Source organism: Sardina pilchardus, chromosome 2 (assembly GCF_963854185.1).
Source record: "Sardina pilchardus chromosome 2, fSarPil1.1, whole genome shotgun sequence".
NCBI classification, from domain to species: domain Eukaryota; kingdom Metazoa; phylum Chordata; class Actinopteri; order Clupeiformes; family Clupeidae; genus Sardina; species Sardina pilchardus.
The window spans coordinates 15758634-15785082 of NC_084995.1; the positions used below are offsets into that span (position 1 = coordinate 15758634).

The 26449-nt window shown below is 39.7% G+C and overlaps 2 protein-coding genes across 2 annotated transcripts; one reads left to right on the plus strand and one right to left on the minus strand.

The window, feature by feature from the left end:
* Positions 1 to 248: 248 nt before the first annotated feature.
* LOC134101013 (OCIA domain-containing protein 1) lies at positions 249 to 2365 on the minus strand. Its single transcript, XM_062554554.1, has 8 exons — positions 2181 to 2365; positions 1895 to 1982; positions 1725 to 1778; positions 1545 to 1592; positions 1252 to 1381; positions 1041 to 1147; positions 720 to 875; positions 249 to 391 (listed from the first exon to the last, which is right to left on the minus strand). Exons 1-8 carry the CDS (start codon positions 2232 to 2234, stop codon positions 354 to 356), a joined length of 675 nt encoding a protein of 224 aa, XP_062410538.1. The 5' UTR covers positions 2235 to 2365; the 3' UTR covers positions 249 to 353.
* A 2476-nt stretch (positions 2366 to 4841) lies between these two features.
* slc34a2a (solute carrier family 34 member 2a) lies at positions 4842 to 16702 on the plus strand. The gene is made up of 13 exons (XM_062551317.1): positions 4842 to 4899; positions 6996 to 7139; positions 11714 to 11839; positions 12354 to 12482; positions 12707 to 12850; positions 12964 to 13075; positions 13660 to 13855; positions 14029 to 14124; positions 14303 to 14423; positions 14752 to 14919; positions 15251 to 15367; positions 15732 to 15856; positions 16157 to 16702. The coding sequence occupies exons 1-13, from the start codon at positions 4842 to 4844 to the stop codon at positions 16700 to 16702; spliced, it is 2082 nt and encodes a 693-aa protein (XP_062407301.1).
* The last annotated feature ends 9747 nt before the right edge of the window (positions 16703 to 26449 follow it).

Below are 26449 nucleotides of genomic sequence, written 5' to 3' on the forward strand. Positions count from 1 at the left end.
GTGTTTCAAATGAGATTGAGAATTGAAATACTATATCAAGCTGATTTAATTTGTGTGGCCATGTGAACTTTTGAGCTGGCTTAAAACCTGTAAGCATAGCCTCCATTTACAAATTATTTTAAATGACAAATGTCAAACTGGCTCTCTCTCCAAACTGATCTCTCCTCAAATGCAAGTCAAATCTAGCTAGAGACTGACACACATAGCCTATAACATACCAGTCGAAATCAGACACAGGGCACAAGATGGACATATACTGTATGTATTTAGCATAAATATGAACAGGACAGTTGAGTAAATGTCATCGAACACAAAAAGAGGATATCTGTTGAACACACTGGACAGGTAGATGGTTACTCTTCCCAGTCATCTCCATACAGGTTTTTCTTACCTGGGTAGAGTAAGACAGAGTAAAGAAGAATAAACCGTGCTCAGTTATCATACATGCTCTAAACACCATTTGCGATGTTAGGCATCATGAATATGCACAAATATACAATTTGAATAGATGCTAATGTACTAGCAGCAATGGAAATAAAAACATTTGCCCCAGAGATTACCCCCCTGCTTCAGGCGTGCTCTTTTTAACATTAAAAGGACATAATGTTATTTTGTTTTAAACCATCAAATCAATTTGCATTCCATGGGAGTAGTCCATCTTGCCACAAACATTCTTGTGCTTTCGATGCAGTTTTTGTAAGTCTGAAGATATGACTCACCCTCCTTCTTTACGGTGGGACTGCCTGAGGGGGGCTTGAGGAGAGCATCAGCCCTCTGTGTCAAAGTACTCTCATAGTTCTCGCGGTTTCTGCTGCGCAGCTCCTCATAACGGACATCCGGTCTCTTTGGATCCTCCTCATACTGATAAGAGGCCTCTGCAGTGAATGATGAGAGGCACTGTTGAAACCCCTGCTCTTATGTCATGTTTTTAATGTATTAATACATGATACGTGTGTGTGTGTGTGTGTGTGTGTGTGTGTGTGTGTGTGTGTGTGTGTGTGTGTGTGTGTGTGTGTGTTTGAGTGTATTGGTTGACTCGCCTGGTTCACTGTAACTGAAATCACTCTGGGAAGTGCGTTCTGTCTGGAACATTGGCTCAGATGTAGACTTATTGGGGTCTACAAATTCAGATTGATCCTGGGGAAACCTGGGAGGACAGAAACAATGTTGTGGGGCAATTTTAACAATGGAGACCTCATTGCTAATACTTGCAGTTTAATGTGCATGTAGAAGTAGGCCTATGAAACTTACTGCAATGGCACATGACGCTGTCTTTGTCTGATGGCTTCTCCAAGAGGGGAATTTGGAAGATTCTTAAACTTCTCCTGACATGTTTTCATGTAGGATACCTTACCCCCTAAATATCCACATATACCAGCAACTGCAGAACACATATGCCCTCATAATATATCCACACTCTTACTATGTCAATGTCAATGTCAATTTATTTGTATAGCACATTTAAAAAAACAACAGTTGACCAAAGTGGTGTATGCACAAATAGCAACACCAACAGCAGCACTTTGATAAAGTAGGCTACTCACATACTACTTTGGGCAGGGATCCGAACCTTGATGATGATGTGAGGGCTCCTATTCAAAAATAATTGGATCAATGCTCTATCTATACAAACACAGTTTACTCTTACTGCAAGGAATATAACTAGGCTAACACATCTGCTTACAACACGGTGACACCATGAGGAAGACAAGACACTAGCCTACCTCTAGTGACGAGGGCTTGAGTGACAGCCATGCTTATGACTGATATTGGGGCGGCTGGAAATGCGAAATACACAAACGTCAATATATTTTGCTGGATAGTAGTCTAAATATGGTGCATTCAATTCGTTATGAAGTCATGGTGATAGGCTAACGTTAGCAAGATAACTCACATCGGTACCAGAAACTTTCTTGGTTGCATTCTTTAAAGACCCTTGTTTCCTCCTCTGTTGGAACGTAATCCAAACTCACGGGGGGACGCTGTAATAAAGATATCATTTAGGACTGCAATGCTTTAAAGGCAGTTGGATAGATAGGCCACTTCAAGTCATGTAAGTCAAGGCGAGAGAGGCTAGCAACTTGTTCATGGTGACAAAGGCTAATTGCATCTCTTTTGAAAGTCAAAGCCAGTTTACAATGACAGTGTCTTCATGTCACAGTGTCTTGCTGCATGCCTACCTGGGCCACATTCTCTTGACTGTCGTCCGTAAAACTAGACGAGGCTTGAGACATGTCGAAGCTTTACACACTAGCCTTATTGTAAATTTTCACTTTCTTTCATAATAAGCTAGTAGTTGTCACAGTAGCGTAACCTGGCTTTCGACAGCATGAGCATCGCTGTCGGGAGGACGGGGTGAAGTGAAGTCATGTGACGAAAATTGCAATATGGCCGCTACGTTTTCATAATAAAAGTCTAAAGTGCATTACTGTTTGACCCTCTATGGACCGGTGTTGCCTGTAGGCAACATAGCCTATTTTGCCTTGTTGTAATAAAATGAGGCATCCCTTAAATAGCCTACCACTTTAAGAACTGGACAACTCTACTAACCAATGGAAATGCAGAATAATGGTCACATGACTCACAGGCTGCTAGTTTGACCCTTCTTACAGCACATGCACACGTTTGGCTGGGTGTCATATTTTCACCCTAGAGAAGTGTGAATTTCACTAATTTCCCTCAAGTTTGCATCTTTCAAATAAATTGTGTGCCTTCATTGACAAGCATTGATGTATTTTCATTAAGTTTTATGTATATAAAATATTGTAGAAAATTGCACAGGCAACATTGTACCGTAATGGAATCACAGTAGGCCATACTTTATATAATTGAGGGGTTGGAGGGTGTTTTTTACTCGTTGTACTTTTTTCTACTTTTATTTTCAATAAATAGTAATTTAAAATAATATTCATGATGATTTGAACATATTTTGGTTTGATTATGATAGTGTTCCACCGTGGAACAATGTTGCCTGTGGGCAACGGGTGAAAATGATATGATACTTTTTTGCAAAAAATAGATAATATTATGGAGTAAAAACTACATAATTCTGCTTTCTATGTCTCTGGCTATATAAAAATATGTTCTAAACAAATATTCCTTATTTTTTGTATAAGAAAACATACATAGTTTAACCTTTTCCATTATGGTATTCTAAAAATAAAATAAAACAAATATTTAAAGTAACTATTTCTAAGCAGGAAAAACATTCCAAAAAAAATCTTGCCCCCTCAGATCATAATGCGTACCATGAGGGCTGATTGTAGAAATGTGCTCATTTAGCAAACTGATAAACGAGAAAGTAATGACACATTGAAAGATAAGTTCTCGCTCACTAGCTGACTTGGACGATCTTTCCCCATGTTCACAGGAGGAGGCTGGCTAACACTCGCCTGCATGGCAGTAGAATATTAACAAGGATAGAGACCTGCACTGTAGGATGATATGGTGAAAGTGGCTGTGGTGTCTCTAAACAAGATCAAATATGATGAGATGGCTTCTTTTGTAGACAACTTTGGCACACACACACATAAAAACTCAAGTTGCAGTGTGGTCCATTTAAGGCTATAGGTTTTCATCGCTGGTGCTAGTGTAAGGAATGTTTAGCATCTCCTAGAGTTTAATTGGGCTCACTCATCAAAATGCATGTCAGAGTTTGCCCAATTTGATGTGCTGAATGCCAGTCCTTGGATGCACACAGAAGTTTGAGAAATTGTGTTCGTAGCACACTCTAGACATTTGAATACTTGCTTAGACCACAATCATCACCACTTGATCTATGCCTATGTGTCTATTAAGCAGCATAGTGTGTGGACTCATTTTCTTCTGTCAATAGGCTAAATAAGAACACCAGCCCTGTCATCTACGGCCTGCAGGGGGTGGAGTGGAACTCAGTTGGACTTATTGGATGTGGTGGCAGAGAGGAGGATGCTTCACAAGCTGATGAGTGTCCTGAATGACACCTCTCATCTCCTACATGACAGTAAAGCCTTCACCTATATCTCACGATTGAGATTCTTGTTTAGATATTTGGATAATCTCTCAGTGCAAATCAGCTATAGGTTAACTGAAATAAAACTATGCCAGTCTAGGTATCCTGAGGGGTGTGTGGTGATGTGGGGCTAGTTTAATTCCAAAGGCCAAGGGAACTTCATCAGGATGCATATCTAGATCCATGACATATAGATCCATGACATAACTGGCCTTTACAAATAAAAACCTGCCTCCCTCTATATGGGAATTTAACATGGGTATGTGTATGGCCCTGCATTTTAAGGAAGAACATTTATTTAATATGATGCATTATTCATTTACAAAGAAAACAGTTTTTAAGCAAGACATTAAGATAAATAAAATATGTGTATTTTTATTCCTCTTAGAGCACAACTGTATCTGATCTTATAGATCTGAATGAATTACACATCATCAAGATAGGACATTGGTTTCACTGTAAGCACTGTGAGCAAGATTCTCAAGACTTCTCGTGTCTCGTTTGCATTGTATATTTTCAAAATTAATTTTCAGTCTTTTGAGAAAAGGAAATTATTCTTAGAGTATTCAGGTAGAGTGGGTACATAGAGAGAAACGTGAATTTTCTTGTATCAGGTGATGCTTTAATAATGAAAACGTTAATGTAAACCAATTTTAAGCACATTATTTGCAAAAACATTTAAGGTTAGTTCTATAAGAAAGACTCGGGGACAGGCATGATGTTAGTTAACATATTATGTTTTAATCCATCAAAGGATTTACGAATGACAAGCAGCAATGAGAGTCTTTGGCATAGGCTCCGTCCTCAGTCCAGGTCACTGTGTGTGCAGACCCTTGCAGATCCTGCCGGAATGACGGCAGAGGGCGGAGCCTTCCCCCTGGACAATGGACAAGGCCAAACTGGTGGCGGTTAGGGAGGGATGGTGGGGACATCGAAAAATCGGCACCTGAAAGCGGAAAGCAGGTGCAAAGACGTGTCATTTTAAAGACTGATGCAGACTGGTGATTGGTCGAAAGTAATGAATGAGAATTGAGTCTTTCTGACAGAACTCAATTTTATTCAGAATTGAATCTGTTACTGCACCATTGGGATATGGGGGTGTGTTTCAAACAATTCAGGTGGAATATGCACACAATTGGATAGACCTAACCAATCAGAGCAACACAATATGTGAATCCTGTATGGAGAACATCCCAAACATCCCTCTTGACAAAGGAAATGCCATAACTGTTTTCTGTTTTCTATTATCTATTTATTTATTTATTAATATATCAATATATTAGTGTTTATGTATTTGCTATTATTTAGACATAATAGCAAATTCTTATGGTCTTGCCTCTATAGCAACAGCAATTTTATTTGTGAACAAAATCAACTGAAGTGCGCTCAGGTGACATGAATGACTTGGCATTGATCATGTCTATCATAAAGCCCGGCCAAATTATTTGATTGACCTGAACACCTAGTGTTCTTGTCCGTGCATATGCTTCTCAATGGACCAAGTCCAGACCGAATTTCATGACCTTAGATCTGGGCTGGCTTCCTTTCTACAAAACACGTAAAGGAACATTTCTTGTCTTGACAAAGTCTTTAGAAGAAATGAGGCAAAATAAGAATAGATTAAGAAGGAAATTTGTATTTTTAGATCTCAAGTTGAACTTAAATTGGACTTTGGCTGTGACAAGAGGAGGGCTTTTTCTCAACAGGATGTTTTTAAACCATTTGAAAATGTTTAACACATGTTTTTTTAGCTATCATTTATAGAGCATTCTGTTCAATAACATCATGCTGGATCCTCAAACAAGAGTACTTCCAAACAGAGTCAAATGCCATCTTACATCTGTTTGGTTTTTAAGAACAACTAACTCTAAAGAGGAGCAAGTAAAGCCTGAAAGGCTACCTGAGATTGTGGCTATTACCAACTAAAAGCGTAACGGCGAAAAGTTGAGTGGCACATGTTTTTGTAATAGACAGGAATCTATCATCATACAGTAGGTATTGTTCTTTGAAACAACGCAGGGTTTCACAGCTATGTTGCACGCTTTGGCAGAAAGCTTGCTCAGGGTCTCTAAACATAAAACGAAGCATGCAACACACAGCGAACCTGGAGTTTGTTAGACTGTTAAGAACACTTTCCAACTGGACTTACGAAGGAAAGTCGGGATCTCACGTCACATAATGGCCTTTCCTTCAAGAGGATCTGGTAAAGGTGTTTAGTCTTGGTGCTGTTTTGAACAATATTACAAAAATACCTGAAAATACCCTGGGCTCATTTAGTTACGCTTCAATACATTTTTCTTCCATTTCTTTTTATTTGTGATGGCCAACAAAACCAAAAATTCAGTCACACATAATCAGCAACAATCAGCCAGTACTTGTGGCTGAAATTACCACCTGGACTAGATTGGAGGACCCTTGGTGTTGAATTGCCCTTATGACTTGATTAAGGCTGGTAACATAGCTCATGTCAACATCCTTGCCACTGACCTCATTCAACTTATCATACAGCCAGCAGCATTTATGATTGTCTACATAAGGGCATCCCCCATTATCTCTCTCTACTTAGAGACATGATCCCTACTCGCAACATGACACCAACTGAGGCAAAGAAGTTGGTGCCAGCTGTAGTCTTCTATTTTGCCCCGTCAGCAGGAGAGGGTTTCATGCTCTGGATTATCTTTAGAGCGCTACCTCCTGGCAGCACATCCACTCTGGTATCGCTGCGGGCACTCCCTCCACCACTCCCTTCTGGCGCCAGTCCTGACCTGGGCAGCCGAAAGGCCAATTTTCAGTTCAGTTGAGAATCCATAAACCTTGGGTCTTGTGGTGAATTCTGCCCTCTTCAGTTATCCTTCTCTCACCCTTCTCTTCCCTTCCTGTTTGTCATCCTCATTGGTACCTGACTCGGCACTAACAGGATCTGTCAGTGTATGGAGTGGAGCAAAGACAGATTTAGTTATATTAATGCTGGTGCTATCAACTATGGTGCTCTTTTTACCTATAGTGTTGCAATGCCGTTGGTCTCCATACTCTGAGCACTCCGATGAATTCAGATATGTCTGCCGACAGCAGGATCAAACTCTGCTGGGACCCCTGGATCAGAGGCGGACATCCCGGGCTCAGAAAGTAAAAGTCCAAGTACTTGCCGGTACTGGCTAATGTGCCACTGGACCAGAGACAGTACTTCCACTTCTGATGGCATCAGAGTGAGGCAAAGGGTCAGGGTGTTAGCCCTGAACATTATGCTGTGTAGTGCAAGGCTAATTCTGGCATGTGGCAAAACGGTAGGCTAGACAGGTAAACATTTTAAAGGTAAATTCACAAAGGTAACCCAAAGATAGTGTATAAACTGAATATGGACAATATAAGGTGAAGCAATCGTATGGATGACTGTATTCAATAAGAAAATGTAACAAATTGCTCATGATGCTGCGAACACACACCTCTCCCCCATACAGACCCTCACTAGAAGAAAACATGCGGTTCATTGCTTTTGGTGTTGAATTTGCAACTGTGTCAGCACCATCCAGACAGCGGCACAAAAGCGCATCATTGAAACGCGGACAGAGAGCTGCGCAAAGTCAGCTGGGCTATATTGCATTCCATATACCCGTGGGTTGCCGGACACCCCCCCCCCCCCCATCTGTGTTTCGGCACCTCCCACTTTACAAATTAAAGAGTCACTTCACCCAATAACTCCACCCACTTCACATATCTGAAAAAGGCTTTCAAAATGGGCGAGACGTTCTGAAATTTGGAGGGGGAGTGCAGCACTGCTGCAACCAATCAACCATGGTGATTTTGTGTCAATCTGGGAATGAGTGCTGCAGACATGGCTTATCACAGGTAGGCTAATCAGGGCAGCAGGTGTTGGGGCGTTTCATTCCTAATTTGTAACGACCCGGTGACGTAGTGTTGGACGAGAAGTACAGGACTTCGTCAGCATTCCAATAGCATTTTGGACCAACATGCCATGGCATGTTTCAACCTGTAGAATGCGCGGAGAGCAATATCTCCAATACAAAATCAGACGAAATGTTACTTTTGTCGAGAAACACGATTTTAGTCAATATTAACCCTGGTAATAGTACAGTTCACCACTTATGAGCATTTTCAGTCAATCAACAGCTCAAAAAAACATATTTTAGGGTGCAGTGACTCTTTAAGCACTGATTAGAATATTATTTGGTGTATGATTTTAATATCGAAATTATTTTTAATATCAATATTATTGCAATGGAATGTTACTGCGTCATGTCATACATCACATGTCATGTTCCAGGTAGGTTATGCTTACTTTAGTCCGGAACTTGGACTCAACTTGACCAATGAGGATTCGACTTGAGTCAATGGTGACTCGACTCGGACTTGACTCGGATGAGTAGTGGGCTCGACTCAGACTTGACTCTGATTTTTTTTTAATGACTTGGACTTGACTCGGACTTGAACACTGGAGACTTGATCCTGGACTCGGACTCGATGCATAGTGACTTGACACAACACTGACTAGCAGTATAAAAGAAAATATTAAAACTGTATGAAATGTAACTAGATCTGTCATGCAATTATATTATATAACATACAAGTGCATGTTCTAACCTGTTACACTCGAGGTGTTCGAATGATAGAGTAACAATGGAAAGATAGTAGATACATTGGTAGACAAAATTATTTGTACATCTAAACACATTTACTTCAGTGTAACAAATTACTCATATTCAATGTGTAGGCCTATGTGTTAAGGAGAAATAAAACTACAGAATTGCATGTTGTCTATAAATGGTTACTGGACATCAAAGGCACACAGAGAGATGACATAACCTGACCTAATATGAACTGACACCACACTGCTGGAGTACAGTTGGTCCATGTTTTGAACTTGATCCAGGAAAAGGCTATTCTGTTTTCCTCCATTTTTATGGGAATAAATAGTCAATTTGGATATTGATCTGCTAAATATAGCAATGCTGTCCTCCACTGCAATTTTCCGATCTCCATTTCCTCTCTCTCTCTCTCTCTCTCTCATGCACACACACACACCGAGTGGAAGAGAGAGAGAGATACTTAATTCACTGTATCAGCTCTTAATTTTGTATCTTTTTTTACGTTTGAATTTTGAACTATTTGAAAATGTAATTATTATTATCATTATTATCATTATTATTATTTTAATAATGTTCCAAGTTACTCAACAAATGAAATGGCAAGGTATAATATTATGATTGTGCGATTGTTATCCTAAAACCTATATATATAACTTATAATAAAAATAGTGAGCTGTGAAAATAATCATGTGGCTGAATGTTCAATAGCTCATGAATCGATCGTTGCCCTACATTGTTGTGCTATGTCCAGAGTCTTTCCTTTTTGCTCTCACCCAAAACACATGGAAACAGATAAATGCACGCATGGGTGCTAACAGGTTCAATTAGAGTCATACAAACCCCTCCCACACACACACACACACACACACACACACACACACACACACACACACACACACACACACACACTATCCACGCTTGCCCCTCCTTCGTTACATCAGAGGGGTAAACCTTGTACAGGGGGAATCCTCCATACAATGTCCAATGGACTATAAAAGAGAGTCACTGAAGTTGGGAAGAGAGTGCAAAATTGTATCTCATGGAGGTAATGCTCCCTTATTTTGGCATCTCAACTTTTACATTATTTACTTATAAGAGAAGACTTCAAACAGGAAGGTTCTGTAGTCTATTGAAAAGTTGAGTGGCACATGTGTTTGTAATAGACAGGAATCTATCACCATACCAGATATTGTTCTTTGAAACAACGCAGGGTTTCACAGCTATGTTCCTGTTGTGACTTTGGACGCTTTGGCAGAGTTCCTGTCAGTGTACAGTAAAGACAGTTTTGAACCAAGGGGGTGCTATCAGCGGTAGATAAGCTAAGTCACAGAGGAGGACACAGATATTCAGATAACAAGATCACACACGTGGCACTCCTCTCTTGCCTTGTGTTGGAGAAGATCTTCACTGGGACTGACCACTCACTGGTGGAGACTTGGAGAACCGCTTGGACAGCCACAGGTAAGTGTTGGTTAATCGTCTCACCGACATGCTGTGGTGCTACATTGAGATATCAGACCTATTATTTCTCTGATAGAACTATGACGGGGGAACTTCTGACTAGATTGTTGCAAGCGTTCACTACTAACTTGATGACCTACTCATAGAACTCTTCATGTTCTTCTACAATGGAAAAACAAATCTTGTGTGAATATATTCAACAGCATATTTGAAGTGAGTCACTCGAATCGGACATGTGATTACATAAAAATATGAGAGTTTTAAGTGAATGAATTAATTATAAAATTACATGAGGTGTAGTTCAGAAATAGACTATGCTAATTTCTCTTGTCTGTAATTATAATGTAGTTAATAGCAAAGCAGTTCATAATTAATAACCTGTAACAACATCATAACCCCAGCAAGTCATCCAGAGGCAAATATATGTTACTGCTGTTGCTACACTTCAATTGCATATACGCCAGTCCCTCTATTTATTAGAAGTGAAGACTTTGGTTCCAAAATGCTATATCCCCCATTTTCACAAAACTGCAATTTTGTTGACATACAAATACACAATTAAATAACATGACTTATTAATGTTTTCAAAAATGGAGATAGAGCATTTTGGAACCAAGATTATTGTCATTCAATGGTCTTATACTCTTGATTGTGTTATCATTGAACCAATTTAGGTATAAAGTAGAATAAATTTCCATGAATTTTATAGTTTGATACAGCTTAGTTGTGAGAGAAACGCCTAAATTATACTATCAAGTACTATTGGTCATCCCCTGGGAATGTCACAGAACAGACAACACGATCGCCCAAAATTATGATGTGATATTCTCTTTTTTGCTCAGAGAGAGAATAAATTCAGTAATTCATGTTTTAAGAGGAAAAAGAAAATGAATGAATGACTTAATGTATTCATTCATGAATGAACCAGTCAATGAATGAATGGATGGCTGCATGATCAATTACAAGATAGATGGTGTGTGTATATCTCCTTTAATTATTAAGATCTAATTATACTACCTGCAATCTCCGTTCCTGCTGAGTTAAACACTAACACACCCATGATTTATGATAGGTCCGTTATCTAAAAGTACATTACAACTGACAACAAGAGATAGGCTAGTTATGTAAGTAACTGACCCGTGCTGACCATGAACCTGTTACATTATTGCACAGTACATATGTGCAACACACAAGAATAGAAATGCAAAAGGCCAATTATAGTAGCCATTCTGAGATGGCGGTTGTGACTCGGACCTAAAAAGGAGAGAAAAGAGCCACCCACACCTGTCCCTTAAATAAACACATATCAACTGAAGGAGAGTCTTGAAAAGCAGACTTTTTTTCTCTGTTTTTTTTAGCCTTTTGTGGCATTGTGGTATTAAGAGAAATGATGTGAATGTTGGTGCTTTTCAGGGAACTGCCCCTATAGGCCAGAACTTGAGGATAGCATAGGGAGCATACAGACATCGCAAACAGTACGTATTATACCTCTGCATATTGTGTGTGTGTGTGTGTGTGTGCGTGTGCGTGTGTGTGTGTGTGTTTGGGCCTTTTGCATAAATGTTGTTATGTAATTACAATTATCAATTATCATGTAATTATCTTGTAATTCTCCACAATTCTCATATTTAATATGCTCTCACTATGTCTCATGTAGTGAATGAGGAGAAGTCAGTGCCCATTGCGGCTGCCCACTCTACAGTGGCTCTGATTGAGGGTGAGAATGAGCAGGAAGACCCGTGGGACCTACCTGAACTCCATGACACTGGGGTGAAATGGTCCGGTAAGGCCTCCTGTTTCCACATCCAAATCTCATTATGCTTATATGATAGAGCACTTCAGAGGCACGGCATGGGTGACCATACATTACTTTCAGATTCAGTGGGGTGTTCCAAGTACGTGGTTTAGTGACAGACCTGGGTAAGTTAACTTGGAGTAAGTAGTAAACCTCCTACAACAAGAGCCCTATGGCATTGTTTTGTTAGGAACTCGCACACCACTGTAGCCGATTATCGGCTACAGTGGTGTGCGAGTTCCGTTCCTCCTGACTGCTGCTGAATATACTAATTTTGGAACTGACGCACCCATCAGGACTGGATTTACTGGCGCGACACCCTTCCTGTTTAACATTTGATTGTTTTGTTAGGAGAATGAAGCCATACAGCTCTTCTATTAGGAGGTTTACCACTTAGTGTGGAGTTAACTTGCCCAGGTTTGTGACTAAACCACATACTTGGAATACCCCCCTGATTCAGGTTCAGGATTAAAGTCTCCTGTTATGTCTCTGCCTCACACAGATTTGGACACAAAAGGAAAAGTTACAAGGGTGGCAATTACAGCGGGAAAGCTGATCGCTCTACCTGCTTGCCTCTACGTATTTGTCTGCTCATTGGATCTCCTCAGCTCAGCATTTCAGCTTGTTGGAGGTAACAGTCATATTTTTTTTAAATCAACATGAAGAAAACAAATACAAATATGAATAGATTCAGTATATACTGTATGCATGTATTTGTGCAAATACACTAAAATTATGTTTAGGTTCATCCAAAACTCAGTTGATCTATTTGATGTGAATCTGTAAATACTGGCCTTAAAATGCTACCTCTCCCAGCCTCACTCATACGAGTTTCCCCCCTATAATTCCCATCAGGAAAAGTCGCAGGAGATATTTTCCAAGACAATGCCGTGCTTTCTAATCCACTGGCCGGCCTGGTCATCGGAGTGCTGGTTACACTTCTGGTCCAGAGCTCCAGCACCTCCTCCTCCATAGTGGTCAGCATGGTCTCATCAGGATGTGAGTCTTTAAAACAGGACAGTGGAGTGGGCAATGGACTGTCATGGACATTCAGGTTGTGGTTTATTCAGATGATCTGTCTCTAATCTTTAGACTCTCTCTACCCTCCACAGTGTTAAAGGTGTCCACAGCAGTTCCTGTGATCATGGGCACCAACATTGGGACATCCGTGACTAACACTGTTGTGGCAATGACACAGGTTGGTGACAGGAGCAAGTTCCGCAGGTAAGTTATGGTTAACCTATAGGCTGTGCCTATATGCCTCCTCGCATAGCTAGGTCATTACCGAACAGAATTTCATTGTTTTTGGTCCAAATGAAAGTCATCTACCAACAGGGCTGAGAATATATTGAAATTCCCCTTAAGATTTTCCTTTGTGGTGGTGTAATATTTTTACGCTGTAGAGGTCACATGGCATACTTCTTTCAGAAACTTCATTCTCATTAACATGTCCAACAAGAATCACCTTGGAGATGTATTTGTCAAGACAACTGACCGAATACATGACATATCACCCTATACACAATTCTTAACAGACACTGCAACCTTCTTGTCTAATATTATTGAGAGAAGTTAACTTTTTGATGCAGCTGGTCAATGCACTTCCATTCTAGAATGTTCTAGTTGTCAACAATATAGCGTTATGTATAGTTATATCAGAGAGGGTTAAAGCGGAGCCATATAAAGACACATATCTATATGGCTCTGGTTATATCTGGATAGTCAAAGTGAGATGCTTCAGAGTATTTCTTCAGTCAGTGCGTTAGATTCAAAATATGACACTACAAGTGTGACTCTTTTGTTGCCAGGGCTTTTGCTGGAGCCACAGTACATGATTTCTTCAACTGGCTCTCTGTGCTGGTGCTGCTGCCATTGGAAGTTGCTACTGGGTACCTGTACAAAGTCACTGGGCTCTTGATTGAATCCTTCCACATACAATCTGGAGACAATGCTCCAGAGATTTTAAGTGTCATCACAGACCCTCTGACTGAATCCATTATAGTGGTATGTGGTAGGCAGTTATTTCAAGTTATTGGAGTTATTTATTTATCTATTTTTATCATTGCATTCACACATCATAAACATTCTATTGTCCAAGTGTAAAGTTGAGCGTTATTTCTTACCGCATTCAGCACTAATTCTGAGCTGGATACTTTACATTCCTATCTCTTTCATAGCTGGATCAAACAGTTATCAATGCAATAGCTACTGGCAACCCTGAAGCAAAAAATATGAGTCTCATCAAGATCTGGTGTGACACCTTCAAAAATACGGTAAGGTTATTATGATGAGGGAAGAAACAAAGAAATATAACTATACACATACACATGCGTCAGAACAATGTTGGTACATAATGATGTCTGAAATTTAAGAATATATTTTTATACTACCCTATGCAATCAATACCCAATACTGTCTCATGAATGGTTTGCATGTCATGTGGTGTTTCAGACCCTGCAGAATGTGACCGTCGACAGTCCGCTGAATTGCACATCTCCATTGCACTGTTGGACAGACGGGAACCTGACCTGGACCCTGAAGAATGTATCAGAAATCATAAACATCAAAAAATGTAGGTTTTTTGTTGATGTTGATATAAACCCAGTCACTGCTTTTTAGATTCACAAAATCTGATTATGCTCTCATTACTTCTCTATGGAGAAGTGTTGAAAATAATTATGTCCAGAATACAAATGCACCATATAGCATGCCACTTTTTAAACAAATTTCATCTAGAAGAGTTTGATCTGTGACAGGATGTTAGTTAGAGGAAAGCTGCTTGCCCAACTATGTTGAATCAAATGCCAGAAGAAAAGGCGAAGCATTACAATTGAGTTTACCCCCCACCCTCAAAGCTTCATATTCTTTATTGATCATGATTCTGCTGTCCATGTTCCCAGGCACACACCTCTTTGTGAATACCAACATGTCTGACCTGGCCGTGGGGTTGATCCTGTTGGCTGCTTCACTGCTGGTTCTCTGTTCCTGCCTCATTGTTATTGTCAAGCTGCTGAACTCCATGCTAAAGGGCCAAGTGGCCATGATCATCAAGAAGATCTTAAACACAGGTAGGAGAACACAGGAACTCTGCACGTAAATGGGACACTGGTCAGCAATGTTATATTGACTGATGAATGATAATACACAACATACATTGGAAATGTATATGCTACTAGGATGGGATACAGGACTAGGACTAGGATTGAAATAATTTTTGAGAGGAAAACAGAGAAACTTCACATAATGTGTGAATTGATTAAATTCAGAAGTATGTATAGTATGTTTGAACTGTTCATGTACAATTAATAATAAGGTTGAAACCCCGTAACAGTTTTAACAGTACTGCAATTGAGGCCAGTTTGTACATATCTGTTGCATCTTGTCCTCATGTTTCCACAGACTTCCCATTCCCCTTCGGATGGGTGACGGGCTACATCGCAATTGTGGTTGGCGCAGGAATGACCTTCATCGTTCAGAGCAGCTCAGTGTTCACATCTGCCATCACCCCACTTGTCGGTAAGTTGTGGCTGCTACATCAAGGAGTTTACACAAATGTCCCAGTGTATCCATATTCTTGTTTCCACTGTTTTCTCTGCACCTTGCCCCATGCTGTCACAGGCTTCTCTTTGCCTACGGTTACCATGCGGGTACACAGTAGTTTGGTTTATCTTTTGTTTATTCATGTCAGTGAGGCCTTTCATGTTATCTTACTGTCAACGGGTCTTAGATAATCACTACCAGCTTCTTAAAAAGGGAGTGCGTCTACTTTACGAGTTCGCTGTTGGATGGGTATCTTTTGAACTTCAGTTTTACAATGTAAGTTGTTGGATTGTTACTCAGTAATTGGAATGTTACTCAGTGTGGAAATATTTCTTTTCAGGAATCGGGGTCATTAGTATTGAGAGAGCATATCCTCTGTCACTGGGATCAAATATTGGGACGACAACAACAGCCATTCTAGCAGCTTTGGCCAGTCCTGGGGAAACACTGGCAAATTCATTACAGGTTAGTCGCGCATACATGTTTATGTGGTATTTAACGCTTTTGTCAAAAGTCACTTGCAATGACATCAATATACTTTACACTAAAATGCTTGTAGTAAAATAAAATCACAAAAAATCCTTAAAAATGTAAATACCATTAATAGACTACATAGAATTGAACAAAAATAACAATAACATCTACAAACAATTCTGCAACTCTGTGAGTAAAGAATCCACCAACTAGCAGTGAGGCATATGATGACATTCCTGACTGTATTCACAACACCTCTCTCTCTCTCTCTCACTCTCTCTCTCCTTATAGATTGCTCTTGTGCATTTCCTGTTTAACATCACCGGTATACTGCTGTGGTACCCAATCCCCTTCACGCGCCTGCCAATCCGGATGGCCAAGGCGCTTGGGGACACGACAGCGCAGTACCGCTGGTTCGCAGGCCTCTACATCCTCAGCTGCTTCTTCATCATCCCGCTCTTCATCTTCAGCCTGTCGATGGCCGGCTGGCAGGTGCTGGTCGGCGTGCTCGTGCCCATCGTGGTGCTCATCATCTTCGCCGCCGTGGTCAACGTGCTGCAGAATCGCCGGCCCCAGTGGCTACCCAGCGGCCTGCGCTCCTGGGACTTCCTACCGCTCTGGATGCACTCCCTGGAGCCTTGGGACCGCGTTGTCTCCTGTATGCAATCACGCTGTTGCTGCTGTTGCAAATGCTGTCAAGCGTCGGATGAGGAGGTAGCGGCGATTGAAGAGAAGGACGGTCACCCGCTGAAGGTGTATGAAAACCCCGTGATGAATGGCAAGGGCGATGCAGCAGCAGCAATGCCCCCCTACATTATCAAGGCCACATCTCTGTAAAAGACACACACGTTGTTTGTTGATAAGTTATAACATGGCCGTAATGACTTTATATTGTCTATATCATATATGGTTGGTCGTACTGCATCATTTTCGTGACAAATAGTGTTGTTAAAGTGCCTGTCTAGGTGAACTGAGCTAGAAATGCCATTAATGTGAAACTGAAAGGGAAGTGCCATGGGACACTCATGTCAGAAGAATGGTGAATACTACTGCAACTTTACAGAGCAACATATATCAGTCTGAGCTGGACTTTTGCCCTAGTTGTATGGGCAGGACATCAAGTATTTTTACACAGTTTAACATCAGAATGAAATGTAAAGCACTTAAAAATCCTCTTATCAATTTATTTTATAATAAATGCAATATTTTGTAAAGCAAACCTTAACTTAAACTTAAAACCATTTTTAGTAAAAACTGTGAAGTTTGACTGAACTTGATAACTTATTGATCATTGACTACATAAAGATATTAATTGAATTGTGCAACAGTGCATTATTGTTTTATATTTATGTACTCTTCTGGGAAGAGTAAAACAAAGCTAATAAAACCACACTAAATATTAAATATTATGTTGTTGGACTTTTTGTAAGGAGAGTAAACGCAACATTATGTGCAACATGCTGGTTTGTTACATGGCTCTTCTTAATGCTGTAGAGTGTTCCATGGTTCCCAACCTAGGATCTGGGGACCCCAACAGGTGCCGCCAGAGATTGCAGGGGGTCCTCACAATGTTGCCTGGGCTGAGGTTGTGAGATTACCAAAATTATATTTGCACACACTAAATGTATAAAATTCCAATAACACACCCGGATAATCAAAACTCTGCAAAATCTCTGCAAATTAAAACATATTTTTGTTCCACATGTAAATTCATAGCTTGCATAAACCTTGGTAATTCATCCCCGAACCCCGACAGTTCAATAAAACAATGTCTTGTGTGTGTAGCAGGTAGGAGTTCGGGTATAGGGTGCCCTGGCTTGTCTTAGACACGGGGAAGTGGGCTTTCAAGGAAAAAAGGTTGGGAAACACTGCTTATTTGATGTTCTATGCTCTGAATCATGTCTTTCATCATTCCACGAGTAGTTGATTTGCTTATCGTGATGGAAAGTGAATGTCAGCAAGTAATATGTTAAAACATAACACCTGAAATTTTCAAGTAATTCTAAAAGACCCATTTTGTGAAGCTTCTTGACTCGTTTTGGCAAGTAGCCTAGCCATGTAATACAGTAAGTGGGCTAATGTATCATTCTGATCATTTTCAGAAAACAAATCCATTCAGGATGAAGCAAGAATGTTCCTTATTCTCCGATACAGATCACTGGACAATTCATTATCTCTTACTTATTTGGATGGTATAAACTAATCTGTGTGTGATGTCAAATGAAAAACAAACTAATAGGCCTAGTGGAATTCAGAACACACACACACACACACACACACACACACGCACGCACGCACGCACGCACGCACGCACGCACGCACAGACACAGACACAGACACACAGACACACAGTCAGACACACAGACACACAGACTCACACACACACACACACACACACACACACACACACCCACACACACACACACACACACACACACACACACACATAGAGAGAGAACTGTATGCATCCATACAAAAAAAACCATGAATAAGCTCACCTAAAGATGTGAATATAAATGAAAACACATCAATATCAAAGCAATCTGTTTAACATGCACTTAGTCTGTTAAGTGCTTCTTATGGATTATGGTTTGTAATACATAAAACTTTGTATAATGTAGTAATGTTTTTTCATTAGGCCATTGCTTGAATTGGCATTAGCCTATCTATTAGTTTTTAATTTGATATTAGTCAGTTTCCTTGTGTAATTTCGTTCAATTTTTTTGGGGATTATGAAAACTATATATTTTTGGAATCCTTAGAACCTGAAGAATCAGGAAATCTTTGTTTGACAATTTTCAGAAGTCATTAAAGCAGTCATTTTGGGTCTTGAAAATGGTGTACTATTGCATTAAAAACGCCATATAATTTTAAACTTTTATGTATCACCACAAAACTTCCCCAGTTATTCACTTACATTAAGACAAGATTTTTTTTGTATTACATTGTATTCCATTGTTTATTTTCATTAGATTATTGCTTGAATTGACATTGTTTATTATAGCTATTCTATTCTCCCTAATGTAGTCGGACCACATTTTTCAAATTGTTAACTGTTAAATTGAATTATTGCATTGTTTTGATTTGTATGTCGCTTTAGACAAAAACATCTGTCAAATCCCATAACCATAAACATAACCATAAAAAAATCGAGCATAACAATGTGAAACAAATTGAGCAATAACAGATTAGGCTCAGCGTGGTGGTGGGGTTAAACTATAAGGACAACGAAAGGGTGGGGGACGTATTACAGGAGGTCGTACAACTCTGGCCCAAGAGTTGAACATGTTTAATACAAGACTTGACATACAGTACATCGTTGTCCAGAAACAAAACTTACTGATGTGATCTCAGTCTATACTGTGAATAGTCATTGTCACAAACAGATCTCAGAGAGTGAGAGTAAATGCACATTGCTCTGCTGGGGCGTAGCCACAAAATATAATTAAGGTGTGCCTGTGCACCACAATAAAGTAAGTTTATAAGTTATCTGAGTGCTCTGGTCATCTCTGGGTTTAGTCTCTTTGAGGTAGCCCATGCAGCCAGCTTCTCTGACTACTTTTACTCTATAGCCTGTAGTGCTCACAAAATGAACGTGATCATGTAATGACAAAACACATCAAAAAACGCATGTTGAAATATGCTACTCGCAATCTGAATAATTCACTTTCAGAGGCGGCATATTGATTCATTTTTAAACTCAAATGAAGTTCTAAGTTGTTCTAAGCCATTAAGCTATTTTAAGGTATAGCAAAAATTCAGAATTCAGCGCCTATTTTATGGATGATTTTACAATAGGTTTTATTATAGGTCTATAAATCAACACAGTGAACTGCTTTGTTTATTGATTAGCAAAGACTGTGTAACCAATTGACTGATGTAAGCTATCAATGTTTGCCAAAATGGTGTGTCAGGCCGATGATTACGTGTCCCAGGCACACCCGAGCACACCCGTGGCTACACCAAGACTGGACTACCTTTAACATACTAGATCAGGGTTCAGGGGTCCTCTCTCCTAGCCTGATTACCATCGACTTGAAAGGCTCTGCAAGACTTTAGTCTGACCAAGAGCCCGTGCTACGTCGGTTTCTCCAAGCGCTTGGTTGACCCGCCTCCTTTAAGTGCCTCAATTTGCTACTGGTCGATGTCAGAAAGCGGTTTGCCGAGTTTAAACCAAAAACAACACTCTTTCCTCTGCCTTGAACACGCCTCTACCCAGAGCCGTTGGAGCTGCTCAAAGTTGATTGGTTCTCGACCAAAGGGGGCAGTTCCGCAGATTTGGGGAATTCAGAAATCCTTCCCGATTAGCGACAGCAACGGCCAAGGTGTTACGTCACTGGGAGGGCGTGCCAGGCTACCTCTCTCCTCTTCTTTACCATCCGGTGATGACTAGCACTGAGATCGATAACGACACATGGAGAACATCACAGATGAGGTTTGTTCATAGTGAGCTCGGAAGGACTGAACATCACTGTGAGGATGGGACATCACTCTGTTTTGTCATGGACTATGTGACTAAAGCCAAAGACATGTGCATCAATTTCTATCAAATACAAAGGTTAGGGCAAAGAAACAATCGATTTGTAGTACTTGCAGACTATACTTGCAGACAAGTACTTGCAGACTATAATTGATAACAAGTTGAGCTTTGATTGCAATACCAATATGCTGTGTAAGGAAGGTCAGCTATGTCTTGACAGTCTGAGAAAGCTGGATAAGTTCCATGTGAATGTGTCATCTGTTGGTATGCCTTGCTCAAGGTGAAACTAAACATATTAAAGGTCATAAAGGTAGCTGTGTCAACAGAAATGTCTGTCTGAATTGGACTCATCCCCTGCTATCTAGCTTTGGGCCTTTCTGCAGTGTCTTATGGCCTCAGACTGTTGGTTAAGGGATGGCCAGGATGATCTTTCAGAACCCTATTTGCCAGGTGCTTAGGTCGATTCCCAGATATTTATCTTGAACTTTATTACTATATTGCAGGCATATCACTTTCCAGGAAACTAAAAAAATTGTTTGCATCTCAGACAACATAATATTTCTTTGAACCTGCCACCAAAAGCATTTTGTGTGATACTTCCACTAAAATCACCAAACTAGCTTACAAAAGTGTAGGACTCTCTTGTAATCAGAAAATAAAAGTTCAACATGATCCATCCAATTGTGAAACTGAAGTTACAGTATGGAAGCTACAAGTTTGCTTTCCTTGTCTGCCACAGCATGCACACTGTATTGCAAAGGACTGCTGGAATAGTTTTTAAGGAGGATGTTTTAAGGTCGCATACACTGTATAAATATAGCTAAATATAATGGGCAACTGCATGTGTTGTGTTTCCATCCACTGTGCAATGCAATGTAAAATCATCCTAATCAAGGAAAAATTCCCGATCAGCGGATCAGAGTGTTATGTCATCAGGGCAAAGTTTAACATGTATGTGGAAACAACAAATGCAAATGTTCCATAAACTTTAGTCATATGCCTCATGCAAATCATGAGTTAATCCACCCCCCTCTAGAGAATCAATCTTTTATGCACAGCAGCAGATTACATACACATTTCAAATGTTTCCCATCAGGATTTCTATTTGAATGGTCAAAATGTTGTCTAATTTCAATATGAAATTTAATTCTTCAAGAGGAAGTTCATAAAGACAATTCCCAAGTATGCTCTTGTATTTTCTCTTAGATCAACTTACATAAACTACCCAGACAACTGAATTAGACATTTGTAAAACAAATCAACATGAGTGTTTAAATTGTTCTATCATAATTTAATCACAGGTGACTGACCGTTAAGTGGCTTGAACATAATGAGTAAATGTTCTTTTAAATTGATAGCTGATCATCACCGGCACATGTCCTAGATAAATGCCCCTTGTTTATGGCCCATGATGATTACACTACCTGGCAGGGGAAACAAGAGCTGATCATCGTTCCTAATTTGCTGTTAGGCAATACAAGTGTTACGGGCTTAGACATAGATTAGTGAAAAGTCAATTGAACACCCAAGTCCGATCCTTGGTGGCTAGTCTAGCTAAAGGCCTTTATGACACTTCATATGGCTAATATGACATTTTCAGGTTTTCCATTGCTCCTCTGATACAAGATTTCAGTAGAGGGGCAATGTGTATAAATTCCAGATTTAACCATCCCTAAAAAGAGGAATTAAAGGACACCCCAAGAAGATGTTAAGATGTTGTCATTATATTGGCTGAAGTGACAAACAGCCCAGATTGACATATAGAGACAGCCCAGATTATCACGAGAGAGTTTTTCATATTGATGCAGCCCAGATTATCATGAGGGAGTTTTTCATATAGATGCAGCCCAGATTATAATGAGAGGGTTTTTCATATGCTGCCCAGATTATAATGAGAGGGTTTTTCATATAGATGCAGCCCAGATTATCACGAGGGAGTTTTTCATATAGATGCAGCCCAGATTATCATGAGAGGGTTTTTCCATAGATACTGCCCAGATTAACATAAGAGAGTTTTTCATATAGATGCAGCCCAGATTGACATGAGAGGGTTTTTGTCGCACCACATCCAGCTCTAGGGCACTCAGTGTCACTGACATTGATTTGGGTATTGATGAACAATCTCGTGCTCATGGTGCAACTCCTGACCATCATGTGTTACAAATCCATACAAAGGCTGCTGTAAATGTGTTTCCTTTAACCCTTTGACAACACAAATCACAGAGTGGATGAAAATAATGTCACATATTGTCTATGAGATGCAGGAGATCTCATGACCAAAACAGTCACATGGTTAAAAAAAGAATATTAAAGGGGCCATATTATGCAAAACTAACTTTTTCAGTACTTTTGTACTTGGGTGTATTTGGGAAACAAAACCATGCGTTAAGTTTTATTGCGCTAATTTAGAGAGGTTGATGTCAGAAATGCGCTTCTGTGAGCTAGTCAGAAATCTCCCTTATTGAGACGTCACAATAAGGGAAATTTGAATATTACTACCCCCAGAGCCGTATAGGGCATTGATTACGCACCCCCATCTGAAAATGCCCACCCACTAGGCTTGGAACTTCCTGTCAAAGATCCTCCATGTTGGTCGTAGCCAGTAGCTAGGCTACGCAAAATATCTGAACGTCTTTTATGTTGTTGGCATATATAAGCAATATGCCACGAGTGGAAGCAGGTTTGGTAAACGATATCCCCGCGGTTGCAATTTGGCCATAGGTATGAAGCTGAAGGCCGAATAACGCAGCCTAGCCAAGCCTACCCTATCCTGGAAGCAACCGCTTTCTGGCGGAGAATCCTCCAATGACTTATGACCATGCTGCCAGTTGATGTAAACATGGAATCAGTTCCGGAGTGGGTTGTGGCCATCAACAGCTCATTTGCATTGAAGCCAACAGACTGAAACAGCCTATTCTGAAATGGACTGAAACTGGTGAGAATGGAGCTGCTGAAAATGTATAATCTGAGGGGATGTTTTTGGAAATAGCTTCAGGGACATATTTTGTGCAACCCATAGGTCTATTTTGACTTAAAGATAAACATTGAAAAGTAAGTATAATGGGACCTAAAGTTAACCATTTCTCTCTCGCTATCCCTTAGCTTGCATGCAGTATAGGCCTATCACATTTACTCTTGTTTGACATTTATGGTTAAGAAACACTCCCTCCCTCTTTATTACTTTCGTGGCCAGTTGGCTGTCTGCTGTGGAGGCAATGAATATGGAAAACTCATAGAAAGGGGTGATTAATTAATGGATGCAGAATATGTACAGTCAATAGTCCTCTCTATCTTTATGGTTGTTATCTAGCAACCCACTTGAAAACAGCTGCGTCCAAAGTATTAGAACTAAGGGCAGGGGGTAGCTGTTGGATCGGACCAATCCTGACATGTGCGTGAAAGTCAATAGGACTATGTTAACACAGGGGCAATAAAATGTTATGACATGACATTATTAGATAAATTCCATGGTTATTAGAGGACACACTTACTGATTTACAGAGGGGCGGGCACGTGACAACAAGACTAAGAACACTGAGTGCATATTTTGTGTAGATTCAAAATCAATCAGTTGTTTATGGACTCAATTACCAGTGCAATGTGCTGTGTTTGCCTGATATGATCTTGAATGAAAACTGTCCTCAATCATCACTTTATCTTATTAAATGTTATCTTGTGATATAGACATGTTGCTAATGCAATTTTGACTTTTCATGATACAATCCCAAATCAGAAAAAGTTGGGATGTTGTGTAAATTGTGTAAACTTTAAATATACAAGCTGCAAAAGGGACATAGACAACATTATCCAATGTTGAAAACTAAACTTCTGACTATTTCATAGAAAATATGAGTTCATTTAGAATTTGATGCAGAATTAATTTGCCCATTGTTTTCCTGAAATATTCAAGGTCTGCCCTGAAAAAGACATTGCCTGCATAGCAGTATACAGTATGTTGCTCAAAACCTGGAAACATCATTCATATTTGATTGTGTCAGATGTACAAGATACACATGCTGTAGGCAATCATCACTCAGTCCATTTTAAATGAGTTCAGGCCCAGATAAGACAATGGTATCATAAACAATTTGTCAATACAATTCCTTCTTTTGTCTGGTTTACACCTTTGTGAATTGACTATTAAACTGTGTTCATAAACAATGGCTAGGTTTACCTGTGCCCAAGTATTTATTTTTATAACAGAAACAGGTCTGGTTTGAGGCAGTAAAAAAAGAGGTCCAAAAGACCAAAGCCATCCAATATCATTTTTCAGCTCTGTCCCTTGTTTGCAAAGATTCACTGGATTCTCTGAATATTTGAATGTATTGTAGATGATGAACTCCCCAAATACTTTGCAATTTCATCTTAAGAAGCATTATATAATAATTACATTCTTTCAAGTAATTTGTCCACATGTTTACACAGAGTGATGAATACCTCTTACTGCTAATATACTCTGTCTTTCTGGGATGCTCTTTTTAAATACACAATCATGATGGCAGTTACCCTACAGTAATTAGGTGTAAACTAATCCTTCATCTATTTCCTTTATACTGTAATAACATTTATAGCATTTTCTTGGCTCCATCCAAACTTTTTTTGAAAAGTGCACTGGTGTATCAAATTCAGTACAATTCAAAGATACTCTGACCATGCAATGATGCACCCAAACGTTTACCCCAACCATCTGGTAACCAAAAAAGGAGTGGGTGAGCTAAACTGATGACAACAGCGCTACAACTTTCGTTTTTGGTCGTAGTGTTATCCAATTGTGTGCCGTGCATTGAGATTTTCAAATGCATACTTGGCGCCGCCCCTTGAGTTGGGCCATTTTCATTATTCGTGGCCAGACTCTTAATCTGAAAGATTCCAGGGTCTGGTTTGCTACTAGGCTACATGCATGTTCCTAATTTGCAGAGATACAAACACAGGTGATTTACCTAACTACCTGATTTTACCTGGCTTAAGAGCTGTGAGTTAGAATCAGTTGATGAAGTGAGCGGTTGGAACAAAAATGTAGCAGGAGTTTTACTTCCTGAAGCCGAACTTTTACACCCCTGTTAATTTAATATTAATTGACATCACATCACAGCTGCCATTTGAACTAGACCTATGTTAATGGACTTCAAGACGAAAAAAGAAAAATGTTCTGCACAACTTGATAAATGATCTCCTGCCTCTGGCCATCCCCTGCATGCATACACAGATGCATAAACAATGGTACTGATTTAAAATAACATTATTAAGATGTTTTTCTGTTTTTTTTTGTTTTGTTTGTTTGTTTGTTTGTTTGTTTGCTTGTTTGTTTGTTTGTTTGTTTGTTGTATGACTGTGAACATGTAGGAATAGGTTCAAGACATCTGACAAAATGTCTGGTTCTTGCCACTTGTGAGAGTCCCACAGTGTGTGGCACGCTGCCTAAGCGAGAGTTTTGTGGTATCATTGAAGATGAAATCTAAAGATGAGGAAGAGGTTGAGCAAGAGGTTGAGCAAGATTGTGAGGACATGTACTGTATAAATACTATAGGTCTACACTGATGACACTGCACGAGTTGTGTTAACAGGGGTCCTCACCCCAGTCTCATTGTATATGATAGATACCCTATTCATTTTTCCACCCCTTTTGTCCAGACACCCTGAGTCCACCACTGTTCAAGTACTGTAACTCTTTTTCCCTTTATGAAAGGGATTCAGGTTTCCTGAAACCGTTTTAATTTGCATTTAAAAGAAACACTCACTAAGTGACCCATTTAGTCTGACTTTTTTCTAATTTGTAGTAAAACTACATAACATTTTTGAATGTTCTTTTGAGCCAACACCGTTGTATTCAAGGTACAAACGTCAAAAGTCTTAGCTCGATATATTCATAGTGTTTTTTTTTACCTTTGACCTCTGACATTCGAAAATCATTTTTTAAATAGTTGTGTTTACACTGAATTATAATAAAAACTAATTTCATTACATCCACTTTACTCTCATATAATTATCGAGGAGGATCTCTAGAATATAACCATATGTGCCACTTTTGCATAGGTGTTTTTAGTTAGATGAAAAACTTAAAAATCTCAAGGTATAGCTGACTGCCTCAAAGTGCCTGAAATGGC

Excerpts from the sequence above, each read along its gene's own strand:
- slc34a2a (XM_062551317.1), top strand. The coding sequence starts at position 4,842 with ATGACGGCAGAGGGCGGAGCCTTCCCCCTGGACAATGGACAAGGCCAA. Across the intron at positions 7,140-11,713 it reads AAAAGTCCAAGTACTTGCCG|TGAATGAGGAGAAGTCAGTG; the intron begins GTACTGGCTAAT and ends TGTCTCATGTAG. Across the intron at positions 12,851-12,963 it reads CAGCATGGTCTCATCAGGAT|TGTTAAAGGTGTCCACAGCA; the intron begins GTGAGTCTTTAA and ends TACCCTCCACAG.
- LOC134101013 (XM_062554554.1), bottom strand. The coding sequence starts at position 2,234 with ATGTCTCAAGCCTCGTCTAGTTTTACGGACGACAGTCAAGAGAATGTG. Across the intron at positions 1,779-1,894 it reads AGAAAGTTTCTGGTACCGAT|CCGCCCCAATATCAGTCATA; the intron begins GTGAGTTATCTT and ends TCGCATTTCCAG. Across the intron at positions 392-719 it reads TCCCACCGTAAAGAAGGAGG|GTAAGAAAAACCTGTATGGA; the intron begins GTGAGTCATATC and ends TACTCTACCCAG.